At 42.0% G+C, this 20,074-nt stretch overlaps 1 protein-coding gene across 1 annotated transcript in view; it reads left to right on the forward strand.

Moving 5' to 3' along the window:
* LOC310876607 (lysosomal alpha-glucosidase-like) overlaps nucleotides 1–20,074 on the forward strand; it is a gene marked incomplete at its 5' end in the record, with an annotated part of 50,915 nt that overhangs the window by 21,589 nt on the left and 9,252 nt on the right. Inside the window, 3 exon segments of the mRNA XM_083790189.1 lie at nucleotides 896–1,009; nucleotides 17,526–17,601; nucleotides 17,823–17,940. Of these exon segments, the coding sequence (XP_083646315.1) occupies nucleotides 896–1,009; nucleotides 17,526–17,601; nucleotides 17,823–17,940 (308 nt within the window).

The following is a 20,074-nucleotide window of genomic DNA, read 5'->3' on the forward strand; positions in this document are numbered from 1 at the left end:
CATACATCACAGATATAGGTCATACATGACTGACCTCAATGGGTATATATGATGTCATAGAACGGTCACATGACGTCCAGATCCACATGGAAGCCACACCCTATTAGACCCCGTCTTGTTTACGTGGTTGAAACCGTACTATAGCTCTTGTTTTGATGTTGTTGCTGTTGGCCTCACTCACACCTAAGACACACTTGTGTCCTGTGTCTTCTGTGTGTCATTTCCAATGCTAAAAGGGTTTCATCTGCGGATTCGGGTTCTTGGAAACGCCCCCCCCCCCCCCCCCCCCCCCCCCCCAGCCACTGCGTTAGTATTACTGAGGTTAGGTTTAGGTATAGTTTTACTGAGGTTAAGGTTATAGGGTTAGGGTTAGGTATAGTTTTACTGAGGTTAAGGTTAGGTTAGGTTTAGGTATAGTTTTACTGAGGATAAGGTTAGGGTTAGGTTTAGGTATAGTTTTTACTGAGGTTAAGGTTATAGGGTTAGGTTTAGTTGTAGGCTGTCAATCACAGCGACTGGCCAGTCACAGCGCACCATTTACTCAAACCCGCAGATGAAACCATATTCGCATTTCCAATGGGGGTCACATGGTTTCATGACACAACCCTTGTTGCATGGCTGTCTTCTGCCCCCCCCCCCCCCCCCACCCCATGCAACAAGGTTATTCAAACCATGTCACTCCCGTTGGAAATGCATTGAGGCGGCCATGACACACAGAAGACACAGGACACAAGTGTGTCTTGTTTGTGTCTTAGGTGTGAGTGAGGCCTATGTGGACACCAAAGAGTACAAGGGGTTGTACTCCTCCTGTGTGTGCCTGTATTTAGCCATAGATGTGAGATAAAATTAAAAAAAAAGGATTTCAAATGTTGAGTTCCATGTTGTATACGTCCAGGTGTGGCCCGGCCCAACGGCCTTCCCTGACTTCACCAACCCAGACGCCACCCAGTGGTGGGAGGACTGCATCGCTCTGTTCCACTCTAAAGTCGCGGTGGACGGCCTGTGGATTGTGAGTATTATACTGTGACGTCACGGCGCCTCTCTGGCCTCGAAAAGGTACTGGAGCAGTTCATCTCTGGCCTCCAAAAGGTACTGCAGCAGTTCATCTCTGGCCTCCAAAAGGTACTGGAGCAGTTCATCTCTGGCCTCCAAAAGGTACTGCAGCAGTTCATCTCTGGCCTCCAAAAGGTACTGGAGCAGTTCATCTCTGGCCTCCAAAAGGTACTGCAGCAGTTCATCTCTGGCCTCCAAAAGGTACTGGAGCAGTTCAGACTATTTTCACCTTTTCATGCAAAGCATGGAGCGAAAGTCTTCGTCGGGTCATAAAGAAACACAGGCTACAGGTTATTTATAAACGGGTGAGAGGCAGGGGGCACGGTGGCACAGTTGGTAGTGCTGTCGCCTCACAGCTAGAAGGTCCTGGGTTCGATTCCCGCTCGTGTGGGTGCTGGCGGCGTGTTTCCTCCTCCGCGTCATCAGTGCCCATACCCGAAGGCGGGGTTGGCGAAAGGGCCTTTCTGTGTGGAGTTTGCATGTTCTCCCCGTGTCCCCTAGGGTAGGTACCCTCACAAAAACATGCAGTAATCCTGGTCTCTAAACTGCCTCCCCCTGGCCAGCCGGGACGCCTGATGGAGGGGAAAGGAACTGGTTGGAATAACGTGCTCCTTCCACGCGCTACGTCCAACCAGGGAAACTCCCCCCTGTCAGGTGTAAAGGAGCAACTTGGACACTCAAGCATGAAGGAAGCATGAGTTAAGTCCGTTGCTCTCCCTAGGTTGGCGGAGGGTGTGTAGAGCCCAGGATCACATCACAGGATGATTGACACAGGGGTGAAAAATGGGTTACAAAATCGTGGGACAAAAAATATAAATTATAAAAAGAAATAGAGGCAGTGGCATTCCATTCAATTAGCCAATGTCTAGAGGCCAACAGTAATGAGATGTGCAGCTTCCCACATGCGAGATACATTTTTTTTTATTATTGGTTGATTGATTCATTAACAGTTTGCAGAATTACAGTACATTTCAATTAAGTACAAGTCAATACAACAACCGTTAACTGTGAGTGGACGACACCATGAAGCATTACACGTGTTTACAATAGGGCCCACCATTTTCAATTCATCAAAACATACCAATATATACACAACTACAGTCAGGTCCGGAAATATTTGGACAGTGACACAATTTTCATAATTTTGGCCCTGTACGGTACCACAATGGATTTGAAATGAAACACTCGAGATGCAATTGAAGTGCAGAATTCCAGCTTTAATTTGAGGGTATTTACAACAAAATTGAAAGAAGGGTTTAGGAATTGCAACAATTTTCAAACATAATCCCCTCATTTTAAAGGACCTTAAGTAATCGGACAAATGAATATAATCATAAACAAAATGTTCATTCTTAATACTTTGTTGAAAAGCCTTTGCAGGCGACGACTGCCTGAAGTCTAGAACCCATGGACATCACCAAACGCTGGGTTTCCTCCTTTTTGATGCTTTCCCAGGCCTTGACTGCAGCTGTCTTCAGTTGTTGTTTGTTTGCAGGTCTTTCTGCCTTAAGTTTTCTCTTAAGCAAGTGGAATGCATTCTCGATCGGATTCAGATCAGGTGATTGACTCGGCCATTGTAGAATTTTCCATTTCTTTGCCTTGTAAAACTGCTGGGAAGCTTTCGCAGTATGTTTTGGGTCATTGTCCATCTGTATGGTGAAGCGCCGTCCAATCAACTTTGCTGAATTTGGCTGAATCTGAGCAGACAGAATGTTCCTATAGACTTCAGAATTCATGAGGCTGCTTCCGTCTGCTGTCACATCATCAATAAACACTAGTGGCCCAGTGCCATTGGAAGCCATGCATGCCCATGCCATCACATTGCCTCCACCATGTTTTACAGATGATGTGGTGTGCTTCGGATCATGAGCCGTTCCAAGCCTTCTCCACACTTTTCTCTTCCCATCATTCTGGAACAGCATTCTTTGGACAGATGAAACTAAGATCAACCTGTACCAGAATGATGGGAAGAGAAAAGTGTGGAGAAGGCTTGGAACGGCTCATGATCCGAAGCACACCACATCATCTGTAAAACATGGTGGAGGCAATGTGATGGCATGGGCATGCATGGCTTCCAATGGCACTGGGCCACTAGTGTTTATTGATGATGTGACAGCAGACGGAAGCAGCCTCATGAATTCTGAAGTCTATAGGAACATTCTGTCTGCTCAGATTCAGCCAAATTCAGCAAAGTTGATTGGACGGCGCTTCACCATACAGATGGACAATGACCCAAAACATACTGCGAAAGCTTCCCAGCAGTTTTACAAGGCAAAGAAATGGAAAATTCTACAATGGCCGAGTCAATCACCTGATCTGAATCCGATCGAGAATGCATTCCACTTGCTTAAGAGAAAACTTAAGGCAGAAAGACCTGCAAACAAACAACAACTGAAGACAGCTGCAGTCAAGGCCTGGGAAAGCATCAAAAAGGAGGAAACCCAGCGTTTGGTGATGTCCATGGGTTCTAGACTTCAGGCAGTCATCGCCTGCAAAGGCTTTTCAACAAAGTATTAAGAATGAACATTTTGTTTATGATTATATTCATTTGTCCAATTACTTAAGGTCCTTTAAAATGAGGGGATTATGTTTGAAAATTGTTGCAATTCCTAAACCCTTCTTTCAATTTTGTTGTAAATACCCTCAAATTAAAGCTGGAATTCTGCACTTCAATTGCATCTCGAGTGTTTCATTTCAAATCCATTGTGGTACCGTACAGGGCCAAAATTATGAAAATTGTGTCACTGTCCAAATATTTCCGGACCTGACTGTATATAGTCAAAACAAGAAATCATCATATAGTAGGTAAAAAGGGAAAATAAACATATACAGTGAGGGGAAAAAGGGGTGGGTGCCTGGGGATTCAGATTTTACGGGGGGCCAGTTTCTAATTGCTGCCGTCCGTAGGTGCGTTTCTAAATCACTCAAATCACTGAATGTTCCTTTAAACCTACGAGTGCCCTAGGTTGTAGGTCTGCTATCTTTTTTAAATCGTGAAAATGTGGCCCAAATGTTTGAATATATCCTTTCAGAGCGAACGTTTTTAACTCAAATCTTTGCTTCTGGCAAGGTCCCTGGAACAACATATTTTCTGGTGGGGGTCGGTCGGCTTGACATGAAAATGTTTGAGAACGAATGACACATAGAAACATGTTTTTTTCTCTCCAGAAAACTGATTTAGAAGACATTTTGTAGAATCGTTCCCAGCTCAAAATGGGTTAAAGGACCACTTCACCACTTTTCAACCTATCTTCATATAATAGGTCCTCACTAATAATCATGAAAAGTTGGCATGATTTTTCTCTACTCAGTCTGTGTCTCATCGGACGGCTGTGGGCAGTTTAGAAACTGTCTTCCAGTGACATCATCATTAGGCAGATTTCTTTTTAAACAAGATTGTTTTACAAAAATATTTAGATTTTCATTATCGTGAGAACGATGGCTTCCATTTTTGCATTGCAACTTTTCAGGACTAGAAAGCCTGCAGTTTTTATTAGCTTGTATTCCCCATCGATGATGTCACTGGAAGACTGTTTCTGAACTGCCCACACCCCTCCTATGAGACACAGACCGAGTAGAAAAGGATTGCTCCATTTTTTCATGATTATTAGTGAGGACCTATTATATGATGATACTGTAGGTTGAAAAGTGGTGAAGTGGTCCTTTAATAAATGGATTAGATACTCGAGCACAGATCGGCGTCTGCATCCATGGCTCTGCGTAGGTTCTGCCAGAACAGCCCGGGGTGCTGTCCAGCCTGCGGCCAGCTCAGGTAGGTGTGGCTCTTCACCAGCTTCTTCATGTGGTAGTAGGGAGACAACTGGTGGGCCGGGATGTCCTCCAGGAACACCAGGATCAATATGTCCTTCTGCTCGTCAAACAGACGGTAGCTAAGCACACAGGAGAGGAGAGGACATGTGCAGCTTTAATAATAAAGCCATAATTAATTACCACAGTGCCACAGTTTATCTTCAACACCTCTTAGCTTTAAGCCAACATGGTTCCCTCCAGACTGGTACTGTAGCTGGCAGTGGTGGGGGAGGAAAGTACTCAATTAGTTTACTTAAGTGAAAGTATCAATATACCGCAATGTAGAAATCTGAATCCCCCACCCACCCCCTTTTTCCCCTCACTATGTGTTTCTTTTCCCTTTTTACCTCCATGATGAGTTCCTGTTTTTACTATATAGTTGTGTATATTCGTACGTCTCTAATTGTTTTGATGAATTGAAAATGGTGGGCCCTATTGTAAACAAGTGTAATGCTTTATGGTGTCGTCCACTCACAGTTAACACATGTTGTATTGAGTTGTACTTGAAATGTACTGTAATTCTGCAAACTGCTAATACATCAATCAATCAATCAAGTACTCAGACTGTTACAAGTAAAAGCCCGCAATTCAAATTGTACTTGAGTGAAAGTACAAAAGTGTATCAAAATGTGCTTAAAGTACCAAAAGTAAAAGTACTCATTATGCAGGATGTCCCATTTCAATTCATCAAATAGTATATAAATATCCTTTGAAATTAGCCAATCTACAAGCTCGCAATGCGTTGCATCGTGCATTGTAATCGGCTTGTAGATCGGCTATTCTCAAATCATCAAGGTGGTGCAGGGCAGGCCTGTCTTGATCAAACACAGTGTCGATCAAAAGGTACCCAGTGGCCAATAAAACCGGCTCAGATAACGGTCCAGTATTAAAATATGCCCCTGTCAAACTTGCACTGATTTTATGATTTCATCATTTGCCAAATCTATTATAATATGTGATCCAACATGAAAACCGTTGTATCGTCACACAGACACCCACTTTACAACAACAAAAATATGTCATCTGATTTTGGGTCAAACATTTGTTGAACACAGATTTAAACTTCTAAAGTGCTTCTCTATCTTTCACCCAACATATAGAGAGTCCTTTGTAAATATAGTTGTATTTGTTGATGACCATGTGTTAATATTCTATGCTCTGTTGATGAATTCAATATTTCACCTAATTAGTCGGAAAGTTTGTAAGAATGAAACTAATGCAACCACCATTATTAAATCAAATCTGCTGTCATTTTATAGTCTGTTTCGCATGAATGTGTGCAGTAAAGTTACGAGAACAATCCCTCACTTCTTCTGACAAGACCGAATTATAATAAACTCCACTAAATGGATTTAACCCATTCTGAACGGGAACCCATTTTGGTGTTAGCATCATGTTATGCTTTAGCTATTGAAAAATAGCAGATCTACAAGCTCATAGCGCGCCACCGAGTGGCGCGCTATAGGCTTGTAGGTCTGCTATTTTTTGAAAAATCGAAGAACGACTGACATTTTTTTAATCTGATCTCAGGTCAGAATGGGTTAATCAGACCAGTGTGTGTCCAGTGGGGGGGGGGAGGAAAGTACTCAATTAGTTTACTTAAGTGAAAGTATCAATATACCGCAATGTAGAAATCTGAATCCCCCACCCACCCCCTTTTCCCCCTCACTGTATGTGTTTCTTTTACCTTTTTACCTCCATGATGAGTTCCTGTTTTGACTATATAGTTGTGTATATTCGTACGTCTCTAATTGTTTTGATGAATTGAAAATGGTGGGCCCTATTGTAAACAAGTGTAATGCTTTATGGTGTCGTCCACTCACAGTTAACACATGTTGTATTGAGTTGTACTTGAAATGTACTGTAATTCTGCAAACTGCTAATACATCAATCAATCAATCAAGTACTCGGACTGTTACAAGTAAAAGCCCGCAATTCAAAATGTACTTGAGTGAAAGTACAAAAGTGTATCAAAATGTGCTTAAAGTACCAAAAGTAAAAGTACTCATTATGCAGGATGTCCCATTTCAATTCATCAAATAGTATATAAATATCCTTTGAAATTAGCCAATCTACAAGCTCGCAATGCGTTGCATCGTGCATTGTAATCGGCTTGTAGATCGGCTATTCTCAAATCATCAAGGTGGTGCAGGGCAGGCCTGTCTTGATCAAACACAGTGTCGATCAAAAGGTACCCAGTGGCCAATAAAACCGGCTCAGATAACGGTCCAGTATTAAAATATGCCCCTGTCAAACTTGCACTGATTTTATTTCATCATTTGCCAAATCTATTATAATATGGGGGGGGGGGATATAACGGAAGTCTGTGCAGTGAAAGTAGACACTTGATAGGAGTATACGGGCATATATTTGTTGGCATATATTTGGTTTTGTGAAGTTTGAGTGAAATTCATGTCCTGCAATCTTCCTCCGCGGTTTGATTGATTGATTGAAATTAGTATTTCACAGTATGCAGACTGGGTAGTGGGTACATTTCAAACGAAAGCACAAGTGAATACAAAAACTTACAGTGGACGACACCTTGATAAAGCACTTAACACTTTTATCAAATGTTTTGTGGACCACAAAAAGAGAATCTCGTACCTTGTAAGAATTGTGATTCTGAGTAACAAAGGGTCACTATAATCTCCGGCCACATCCCAGTCCCAGAATAAATATGTTTGAATATCTGGGCAGGAAACGTGGTAACATCTTGCTTCCAGGACGAATTATTTCTTTTATGGCGCGAATAATTCATACTATAGGATTGTTTTAAGTCCAGTTAGCGGTCAATTCATTTTTATTTGGACTCTGTATGACAGAAGAAGTGAGGCGATATATGCTCTGCCGCAGGATCATATTATGTAAAGGAAAGGCAGACTAGCCCATTTAGGCCTGATGTCAAAATGTAAAAATAATGTCTTCTAAATCCTGACAGTTTTCTGAAAAACCTTATGTTTCAGTGGTGCTCAATATTTCATGTCAAGTATATGTCAATTTTATGTAACATGCCTCCGCCCCCAAATGAAAATATGTTATTCCAGGAACCCCCCAGAAGCAAAATTGAAATGTTCCCTCTGTAACAACATTATCGCAAATGAGATTCAAAACTATTTGAGGCAAGCCGTCTCAAAATGCTATAGCTCCGGGTGGCGGGACAATGCTGGGTTTCTGCTCAATATGTAAAGTCTCTTGACACATCTTGTTGTGATTTGGTGATAAAAAGAGACATGTTGTTTATACAGTAAAGTGAGAGACAGGTTTGTACTCGGCATTAAAGGGACACTTCACCCTTTTTGCTAAAACATGGTAATGACATTTAGAAGCTTTAGAACACTTTTCTGGGGGTCTTTATGTGTGTAATATGTGGTTTTAGATATTTTAGATTGTAGCAGTGAGCCCAGTGTCTCTGATGTCATGGACACTGGGATCACTTACTTCCTGGACTGCATGTGGTCTCAGTAAGACAGACCTGCCCTATCCACAAGGAGGAGCAGTGCACCAAAGTATTATGGGAATTGTAGTCCAGGAAGGAATTGAGCCCAGTGTCCATGACATCAGAGACACTGGGCTCACTGCTACAATCTAAAATATCTAAAACCACATATTACACACATAAAGACCCCCAGGAAAGTGTTCTAAAGCTTCTAAACAACATTAACATATATTTTTTTGCAAAAAGGGTGAAGTGTCCCTTTAAGAAACTGGTAACTGGTATTTACTGGTAGTAAATCCACTAGTCAACCTTGTTGGTACTAGTTGACTAGTTGATAAGAAAATAATAAAATAAAATATTTTTTTTTTCCTGATTTTGTAGGCCTCAAGATCAGGTAGATTATAGTTATAGTCACCAATGTACACAGTTTTTAAATTTATTTCCGAAAAAATGAAAAGAAAAAAAAGTTTTTTTTTTTTTTTTACATAATAGATAGTTAAACAACTAGTCGACTAGTAAACTAGGCAACTAGTAAAAAATGACTAGAAGTGAATGCCCTAGTTTGTACCTGGTGGGACAGTCTCCAGCCCTGCTCTCCCTCCAGCACTGGAAGCATCTCTCTGTATACCCAGAGCTCATCGTGAACGTTGTAGGAGATGAAGGCATCGTAGCGCTGAGGAGACCCCCTCTTTCTTTGCGTGGCATCGTAAAGGAAGGCCAGGAACAGGTAGTAGCCGTAGAGAAGATGCAGGAAGTGGTAGGTGAAGGATGTGAGCAGAGTTAGCACAATCACACAAGTGGAGGAAATGAAGCAGATGAAGCTAGCGTCCACCAAACAGGAGTGGTAGTCAAAGTCCAGTAACCTGGTTCCCTTTTTAGCCAGAGGAAAGCCACAAGTGTAGCGGTGAGCACCAGCTACCAGCGTTTGGCTGTTCAGCATCCACTGCTGGAAGTCAGAGTTGGAGCAATCGCAAGCGAAAGGGTTTCCACATTCTCAGCTGTAAAATGTTCAAAATTCTTCATAGTCGAGACAAAGGCTGATATGGCATTGAATTTGTATGCACAACGATTTGTGCTAAATTGTATTGTAAATGTCTTCAGTCTGTTCAGTGTATGGTGAGGTGGCTCTGACAATGTATTGGCTTCCATATAAATAATTAGGCTAATATCTAATTGTTTGAGTGATTTCAGATTGATAAAATCCCCCTGGCTGAGCCCTACGACAACATTCTCATTTAAATCCAGTAATTCTAGTTTCTGTAGACCAATCTTGAACGGGTCACCAATCGTCCATATGTAATTGTCATTCAAAGTCAGAGCCTTTAGCTCATTAAGATGTTGAAATAAGCACTGTTTGAGTTCAGAGATGTCATTGTTATCTAGATGAAGGTGTGTGAGTCTGGTTAAATTTAAGAAGTCTGAGCAGCTTAAATCATTAATATGATTGTGACGCAGGTCTAGGATTTGTAGCATGGAGAGATGTTTAACATCGTCTGGCACTTTGGAAAGTGTGTTGGATGTGAGGTTCAGGTGACTGAGTTGTTTCATTTGTTTTATTGAGCCCTTTGACATTTCAGTCAGGTCACTATCCGATAGATCCAGGTTAATTAGCTGAGTACAAGGTGACAGTTTTTCAGTTAGGTTGGTAGTAATGCAGAGATTTATGTTGAGTGTCCTCAGAGTGGGTATTTTGCAGGCAATATTTAAGAGCCCTCTTTTGATCCAATTATCCATGTCATACAGTTGTAGGTATGCTAGTGAATCAAGGCTCTGTAGAGCCTTTCTGATGGAGTTAAACGTTATCAAATCACTATTAAAAGACACCTTAGTTATATTCCTGAGAAAATACTTGTCTGGTATGTCCCACTCCAATCCTTTGCCAGTACAGCCGGTCAGGTCGATTGTCTCGAGATGTGGAAATACAGCTGTTGTGATGCTAAACTTTTTCATTGACGGTGAATCACCAACTATCAACTCCCTGAGCTCAGAGGTCATGTTGAATGGCAGATCTTTTGACTGAAAAGACTCTAACTCATCACTAAAGATTGCCAGCATGTGCAAGCGTGGTAGTTGTTGTAAGATGTTGATGATATCCGTAGTTTGATTGGATGGCATGCTTAGTGTCTGCAAGTTGGAGAGTAACTTGAACGCAGCAGAGTCAACAAATTGGATATAGTTTTCTTCCAAGCTCAGTATTGAGAGGTTTGACAGTCCTTGAAACATATTGTCTGTCAGTGTTGTTAGTAGGTTATTGTCCATACGGAGCACTTTAAGTTGCACCAAAGGGACAAAAGCCCCGTCATCTACATGAGTTATTAAATTGAAACTCAGGTCCAACATCGTTAGATTTGATATATGCAAAATATCTGCACTGCTTATCTTTGGGATTTTATTGGCCGTCAGTGTTAACCCCTTAATTGAAAACAGCACGGCTGTCGCAGAGCTCATCTCGATGCAGGGTATAATGAGCCTGGAGAAAAGAGAACAAAAAGCCACGAAATTAATTTATTTATTACATAATACTTGCTGATTTGGAGTGAACATGACAATGACGAGTAAATAAATATTAACACGACTCCCGTCGATAAGTTATTTAGCCTGGACATTTCCGCATTTAGCTGAAAACGGGCTTATAGCCTACTATTATATTTAGCCTGCCCAACTACTAGTTGACCAACGTATTACAAGCAGCCTATAGTTCACATACATGACGAAATACGACATTAGAGTTATATATTGTCATTTTTATATAGAGGGGGAAACATTATAGGCTACGCGATGTAATTAATATATATTTGATTGATTGTGCCAAATAATCGCCTTTTTCCCTCCACCCTTTACATAACTCGCTTATTTTTTGCTCATTTAAAAAAAATCTAAATACCATGTAAACTACGTAATTCTGGCTTGTGTAGGCCCTCTCTACGAAACGATATCAAGTGAAAAGGAAATGTCGGGCAGCTTGCAGATTAACCATTTTCAGAAAAGTGCGTACATTTAGGCAACAATGTGCTATTGTGCTATTCTCGGCCAATTTTCTACCGATTGTTCTAATTCCAAATGGCCTATATAATCCGTGAAGTGTACATTTTCATTGGGTGTATAATAATGTATTTATAAGAGAGGGAAGAAAATAAAAATAAAAGTGAGTGCGTGTAGGCAACAATGTCGTCTCCAGCTGAAGAGGTGTGAACGAGTGGTGCGGGGGTGCGGGGGATAAAGGGTGAGAGCGGTCGAATGGGCCGATATAGTCAGACTGAGTAAGAGATATATGCCTAAAATCATATTTACAAAACGTTTCAAATGGAAAAAAAAACAGATGATTTCAATCGAATATTTAGACAAAGTCATGCAAGGGGAACTTTCTCTGGACTCCATGGGCTAAGAAAATAAACGTTGAAATCTCAAATTCGGTCAGAACGGCTGCTCCGACTTCCTAGTGTTAACGTATCCAGGAATGTCATCTGGTATACTATACAGACCACTACCAGAACAGTCCACTGAAACACCCTCAGTGACATTTTCAGAGTAATGGATAGTGCAGTGTTTCAGGAAGTAAGCCAGTGTGGGACTAAGATGAAGCGTGAATAACAGAAATAAGAAGGAGAAACAATGGCAGCTTCCTGTCTGTAGCATCATGGCTGTCTTCAACTGGGTCAACTGTCAGGTACTTTTGGTGGAGTAACTCTGCTGTGGACACTGGTTGGTGACAACACTGTTATAGTGGCAGCGGTGGCCGAGTGGATTGCGGAGCGGTCTAGATACTGGAAGGTCGCCAGTTCGAATCAGCGGTCCGACACGTTAAAATTACCACCGTTGAAGTGCCCTTGGACAAGGCATTGAACCACTACCATGAAATGCTCCATGTACAGGGCCTGGCTGTAAACAAGTATCTAATGCTTAGTCCAGTTACCCTTGGTAAACTTGATTTACTAGAACGCATTTCTTCTCTTCTTCTGTTCAGCATTGATGATCTAAAGGGAACACAACAGCAACAACGGTTACACTACTTTCATTTGATCTTTAAAGGACCACTTCACCTTATCTTCATATAATTGGTCCTCACTATTGTTCATGATAAAATAACACATTTATTTTTGTCTGTGGGCAGTTCAGAAAATGTATTTATTTTACAAATATATATTTAGATTTATATTACCGTGAGAATGCTTCCATAGTTCCATTTTCGCATCGCAACTTTTCAGGAACAGAAAGCTTGCCGTTTCTATTAACTTGTTCCCCATCGATGATGACGGGTTTCTGAACTGCCCACAGCCCTCCCTTGAGACACAGACAGAGTAGGACACATTGTATCATGAACTTTTAGTTCGTGAGGACCAATTATATGAAGGTCGGTTGAAAAGAGGTGAAGTGGTCCTTTAACTCTACATAGACAAAAATAACCTTATAATAGAGAAAATATATCATAAGTCAATACTGAAACCAGATATAATCATTAAGGAAAGTTCATGCATGTACTCTGTGTACAACCGGTATGTAAATTGCAAAAACAAGAAACAACTTTTTTTTCTTCTTTTTTTTTTAATATTTTAGGGACCCCCCAAATAATTTGGCGACCCCCCCCCCCCCCCCCCAAAGGGGTCCCGACCCACAGGTTGAGAACCCCTGCTTTAAAGTACTATGTTTACGTTGGTTTATTTATTTGATATGGACATAACAATTACATTGCTCATTGCACAGTTGCACAAATTGTAGATGCATCGTTTACAGTGTGTTAGCACATGTGCTAGTTTTCACCACTTGTCCACAGGAGACTTTTCTAAAAAAGAAAGTGACACTATAGTTAAAAAAAAAACACCCAATCAAATACAAAAATAATTATACATTCTAATAATATTTACAGCAACATTACAGTACCCTATAGACTTATGTGTGGACAGACTTGTCCCATGTCATCATCCTGCTGGGACAATAAAGTATGTAAAAGTGAAGCTGTACACAGAAATACTGTCAAAAGGTTGTGGACAACCTTCATGTTTCATCATTCTCATCAAATTATATCTTATACCAGTATGACAAATCAGTTCGGTTCATACTCTTTGTGCTCTACTACAGTGGTTCCCAAACTTTTTCACGTCAAGGACCCCCAAATTGACACCAATTAACCCCGCGGACCCCCATTTGAAAAGATATGCCACCCAGGGACCCCAATGAGAGAAGATTTGTACGGCTCCAGCAGTGATTCTCCACCATTTTAATTTCAAGGATCTCCAGTTTGACGTGCATTACGGACCCCCCATTTAATGGCATTTCTGTCTCTGGGACCCCCAATGTATAGTGGGGGTCCCAGAGACATGAAGCAGACAAAAAAGACATGAAGCAGACATAAAAGACACTTTATAAAATGATGTTGCAGAATGAAAGTTTTCACAGATCGCATAGAATCCATAGATAGCCTTTTGTTTGTTTATATATCTTTTCTCTGATAATGTAAAAACAGTCCCCATCACACAAAGATTTTGCACACACCTCTCTCTCTCTCTCTCTCTCTCTCGCTGGGGTTGGGTAGGGGAAAAAAAGAAAAACAGACCCGCTCTTAGCTAGTGTACTATTTTTGAATTTGAGTCCTTGGAATGGTCATATAAATAGAATCAATCAAAATATATTGCATACACAATAAATACATTTATCTTTAAAAAAAGAGAAATGGGAGAGATATTGTGGACAAAAATAAAACCTATATTGACAAATATTGTCAATACAGGTACTTAATACATAAGTCTCACTGCAAGTCTTAAGCTCCTTACAGAAAGGGAGTGGGACCGAATTAATGTGGTGGACACCTTAATTCATACAGGCTGGTGCTTTTATTTGTGAAATATCGAGAATTTGACTGGTTTAGCCCATTAACCCATTAAAACTGGGATTTTAGAATGGCAGATATACAAGCTATATACAAGCTCGCACGCAGCGCATCACTGCCTTGTACATCTGCCTTTTTAACATTTTTGAAAAAGTGTGATATACCAACTAATTTAGGGTAAGTCTTTGGTTAAAATAGGGTTGTTAAATGGCTCTATATTCTGATGGTACTCATTGCTCCCTCTCCCTGTCTCGCTAGCTCCTTATTAAACAGAAAATGTATTTTCATGTCAGGTTACCAATTTTATCCAATCAGGATAGAGAACCCATATAGGGCACAGAGTAAACAAATGCAGTTGGTGGTAATTGGAATATTGAATCCTACCTCATCTACATAGCACAATCGTCCTTCCAGTGGTTTACTCAACATAGGAATGAAGGGTCATTTCAGGGAGGTCCATTTGACCACAGCTGGCCTCAGCTGTCACGTCAGAAATCACATGGGGTGACTTTCAAAGAGAAGTGAAAGAGGAAGCACGCTGAATTGCAGAATTACTTATTGGAAATGAGATGCAGGCCATGGGAACTATTATATAAGGCTTTCGCTCCTGTCCGTATTCACATTCCCGGGAAGCCAAGGAAGAACCTCCATCCCAAAGTGTTCACATGAGCCTGCCACCGGGAGGCAGATTTTTGCACAACACACTTTTTGTTACTACCACCATTTTTGTTCAAACCTCACCCACATTAGTATATAGACCGATTCCGTACCGGTTTCATGGTCGCAGCCTACGTATTTCCTGTAGGCGGACTCGACGTAGCTGCGGGGGTAAAACCCTCACCAGGCGCACCTCTTCCACTACAGTGAACGGCAGAGTGACTGATGTTAGTTTGCCTCAAACTTTACTCCTTGACCTGCTTTTTTACTAACACTAACATTACAAAGATGCCCAGAACATCGAGATGAACCTGTGTAGTTTATGGCTGCTCCAACAGTAGTGGCAACATAACAAATAAAATAAAACGGAATGTCTAATATCCACTGCGATGGCTGAGACCAGAGCCATTGAGTAATGGTTGAGACAAAGCAGTGAAGAATCCTACATAATTTCAGTCTTACCCAATACCCAATCTTTCTGTTTTATGAACACAAGGCTGCTGTATTTTATACCTCATACTAAGCATTTAAAGTATGAGGTATAAAGTACAGCAGCCTTGTGTTAATAAAACAGAAATATTTGGTATTGGGTAAGACTGGTGTTACGTATCTTTCACTGCTTTGTCTCAACCATTGCTCAATGGCTCTGGTCTCCGCCACCGCGGTGGATATTAGACATTCCGTTTTTATTTAATTTTTATGTTGCCACTACTGTTGGAGCAGCCATAAACTACACAGGTTCATCTTCTCGATGTTCTGGGCATCTTTGTAATGTTAGTGTTAGTAAAAAAGCAGGTAAAGGAGTAAAGTTTGAGGCAAACTAACATCAGTCACTCTGCCGTTCACTGTAGTGGAAGAGGTGCGCCTGGTGAGGGTTTTACCCCCGCAGCTACGTCGAGTCCGCCTACAGGAAATACGTAGGCTGCGACCATGAGACCCGCTACGGAATCGGTCTATACACCTATGTGATCAAGATGTGTTTGTCAGATTTTTCAGACTGCATTCTAATTGACTAGTTAGTGTCCCCTGGGTTTAGGCAGACCAGAGCTCCTCTGAGGGAGACAAAGGGTGGGATTAAAGAAGCCATGACTTCAGATATGATGGTAGGAAAACTAAAGAATGAGACTTTACCATTCAATTCAATCAAGTTAGTTTTGCATTGTTCATTTGAGTTTTTATTTAGTTTCATTATTTTAACACTTTCTATTTTAGTTTTCTGTAAACAGACTAGTGCACACACTACAGTACACTCAGCCTCACACTTATCAGTGGTGATAACAGGTTTGTTGCATCTGTGATCTCACTGTCATATGTCTTATGGTAGTATTGTATGCGCTTCATACATGTTTTGATATGAACGAGTCCTCTCTCTCCTTCCAGGATATTAACGAGTCATTCTCTCTCCTTCCAGGATATGAACGAGTCATCTCTCTCCTTCCAGGATATGAACGAGTCATTCTCTCTCCTTCCAGGATATGAACAAGTCCTTCTCTCTCTCCTTCCAGGATATGAACGAGTCATTCTCTCTCTCCTTCCAGGATATGAACGAGTCCTCTCTCTCCTTCCAGGATATGAACGAGTCCTTCTCTCTCTCCTTCCAGGATATGAACGAGTCCTTCTCTCTCCTTCCAGGATATGAACGAGTCCTTCTCTCTCTCCTTCCAGGATATGAACGAGTCCTCTCTCTCCTTCCAGGATATGAACGAGTCCTCTCTCTCCTTCCAGGATATGAACGAGTCCTTCTCTCTCTCCTTCCAGGATATGAACGAGTCCTTCTCTCTCTCCTTCCAGGATATGAACGAGTCCTCTCTCTCTCCTTCCAGGATATGAACGAGTCCTTCTCTCTCCTTCCAGGATATGAACGAGTCCTCTCTCTCCTTCCAGGATATGAACGAGTCCTTCTCTCTCTCCTTCCAGGATATGAACGAGTCCTCTCTCTCTCCTTCCAGGATATGAACGAGTCATTCTCTCTCCTTCCAGGATATGAACGAGTCCTCTCTCTCTCCTTCCAGGATATGAACGAGTCCTCTCTCTCTCCTTCCAGGATATGAACGAGTCCTTCTCTCTCTCCTTCCAGGATATGAACGAGTCCTCTCTCTCCTTCCAGGATATGAACGAGTCCTCTCTCTCCTTCCAGGATATGAACGAGTCCTTCTCTCTCTCCTTCCAGGATATGAACGAGTCCTTCTCTCTCTCCTTCCAGGATATGAACGAGTCCTCTCTCTCTCCTTCCAGGATATGAACGAGTCCTCTCTCTCTCCTTCCAGGATATGAACGAGTCCTTCTCTCTCCTTCCAGGATATGAACGAGTCCTCTCTCTCCTTCCAGGATATGAACGAGTCCTTCTCTCTCTCCTTCCAGGATATGAACGAGTCCTTCTCTCTCTCCTTCCAGGATATGAACGAGTCCTCTCTCTCTCCTTCCAGGATATGAACGAGTCATTCTCTCTCCTTCCAGGATATGAACGAGTCCTCTCTCTCTCCTTCCAGGATATGAACGAGTCCTTCTCTCTCTCCTTCCAGGATATGAACGAGTCCTCTCTCTCTCCTTCCAGGATATGAACGAGTCCTTCTCTCTCTCCTTCCAGGATATGAACGAGTCCTTCTCTCTCTCCTTCCAGGATATGAACGAGTCCTCTCTCTCCTTCCAGGATATGAACGAGTCCTCTCTCTCCTTCCAGGATATGAACAAGTCCTTCTCTCTCTCCTTCCAGGATATGAACGAGTCCTCTCTCTCTCCTTCCAGGATATGAACGAGCCAGCCAGTTTTGTCCAGGGTTCGGTGGATGGCACCGACCTGGAGAACCCTCCCTACACGCCAGGTGTGTGTGTGTGTGTGTGTGTGTGTGTGTGTGTGTGTGTGTGTGTGTGTGTGTGTGTGTGTGTGTGTGTGTGTGTGTGTGTGTGTGCTGACTCCATTATAGTATTTACAGTACTACTTTAATCTCATACTGTGTATTTTTTTCTGTTATTTAATATTTAGTATAGCTACTATATTTTATAGTGTGTGTGTGCGTGCATGCGTGTGTGGTTTCACAAACAGGAGTGGTCGGAGGGCGGTTAAACTCTGGCACACTCTGCATGTCTGCCCAGCAACAGCTGTCCACTCACTACAACCTCCACAACCTCTATGGGCTGACGGAGGCTAGCGCCACCCACAGGTCAGACACACTCACTACAACCTCCACAACCTCAGCTTTAGCTGATTGAACATCGGGGCCAAGTACTGTTAACCTGACTCTGCCAGATGGGGGCGGTATTGGGTAACCATGTTCCCCAACACAGCATCCATCTGAGATCGCTCAGGGGATTGAGCTAACACCGAACAGCTCCGGTTCGAACCAATCAGCGTGAGCTAAGGGCAGGGATATGTGCGAAACCGGATGTGGCGCTATAGAAACACGTCAATATGATTGGTTGTGTTTGCACGCCCACACGGTGATAGACAGACGGTCCCATCCAATCATCTACCAAGTATCTTGAAAAAAAGGAACAGCCCTGTCATCGAATTTGCTCCCGAGATCCCAGATCCCAATAAGCTGTGAAACAAATTTGTGTAGCAAGCTTCTTGGATCTGGCAGCGTCAGCTTAAAGTACTGTTGTGTCATCTGCAAATTTGACTATGAGGTTAGATGGAGAGGAGGAGCAACAGTTGTGTGTAAGGAAAGGAAAGGTACTATGTTTACCCAGGGTAACTGGACTAAGGAAAGGAAAGGTACTATGTTTACCCAGGGTAACTGGACTAAGGAAAGGAAAGGTACTATGTTTACCCAGGGTAACTGGACTAAGGAAAGGAAAGGTATTATGTTTACCCAGGGTAACTGGACTAAGGAAAGGAAAGGTACAATGTTTACCCAGGGTAACTGGACTAAGGAAAGGAAACGTACTATGTTTACCCAGGGTAACTGGACTAAGGAAAGGAAAGGTACTATGTTTACCCAGGGTAACTGGACTAAGGAAAGGAAAGGTACTATGTTTACCCAGGGTAACTGGACTAAGGAAAGGAAGGGTATGTTTACCCAGGGTAACTGGACTAAGGAAAGGAAAGGTACTATGTTTACCCAGGGTAACTGGACTAAGGAAAGGAAAGGTACTATGTTTACCCAGGGTAACTGGACTAAGGAAAGGAAAGGTACTATGTTTACCCAGGGTAACTGGACTAAGGAAAGGAAAGGTACTATGTTTACCCAGGGTAACTGGACTAAGGAAAGGAAAGGTACTATGTTTACCCAGGGTAACTGGACTAAGGAAAGGAAAGGTACTATTCCTCAGTGCTCTAGTGAAGGTATATGTATATTATGTACATGACTGTGTGTATGCCTCCATTCCTCAGTGCTCTGGTGAAGTTATATGTATATTATGTACATGACTGTGTGTATGCCTCCATTCCTCAGTGCTCTGGTGAACGTATATGTATATTATGTACATGACTGTGTGTATGCCTCCATTCCTCAGTGCTCTGGTGAAGGTATATGTATATTATGTACATGACTGTGTGTATGCCTCCATTCCTCAGTGCTCTGGTGAAGCTATATGTACATGACTGTGTGTATGCCTCCATTCCTCAGTGCTCTGGTGAATGTATATGTATATTATGTACATGACTGTGTTTATGCCTCCATTCCTCAGTGCTCTGGTGAAGGTATATGTATATTATGTACATGACTGTGCGTATGCCTCCATTCCTCAGTGCTCTGGTGAAGGTATATGCATATGTACATGACTGTGTGTATGCCTCCATTCCTCAGTGCTCTGGTGAAGGTATATGTATATTATGTACATGACTGTGTTTATGCCTCCATTCCTCAGTGCTCTGGTGAAGGTATATGTATATTATGTACATGACTGTGCGTATGCCTCCATTCCTCAGTGCTCTGGTGAAGGTATATGTATATTATGTACATGACTGTGTGCATGCCTCCATTCCTCAGTGCTCTGGTGAAGCTATATGTATATTATGTACATGACTGTGTGTATGCCTCCATTCCTCAGTGCTCTGGTGAAGGTATATGTATATTATGTACATGACTGTGTGCATGCCTCCATTCCTCAGTGCTCTGGTGAAGGTATATGTATATTATGTACATGACTGTGTGTATGCCTCCATTCCTCAGTGCTCTGGTGAAGGTATATGCATATTATGTACATGACTGTGTGTATGCCTCCATTCCTCAGTGCTCTGGTGAAGGTATATGTATATTATGTACATGACTGTGCGTATGCCTCCATTCCTCAGTGCTCTGGTGAAGGTATATGCATATGTACATGACTGTGCGTATGCCTCCATTCCTCAGT

The sequence above is a fragment of the Protomyctophum parallelum genome, assembly GCF_964188405.1.
Source record: "Protomyctophum parallelum genome assembly, chromosome: 19".
NCBI classification, from domain to species: Eukaryota; Metazoa; Chordata; class Actinopteri; order Myctophiformes; family Myctophidae; genus Protomyctophum; species Protomyctophum parallelum.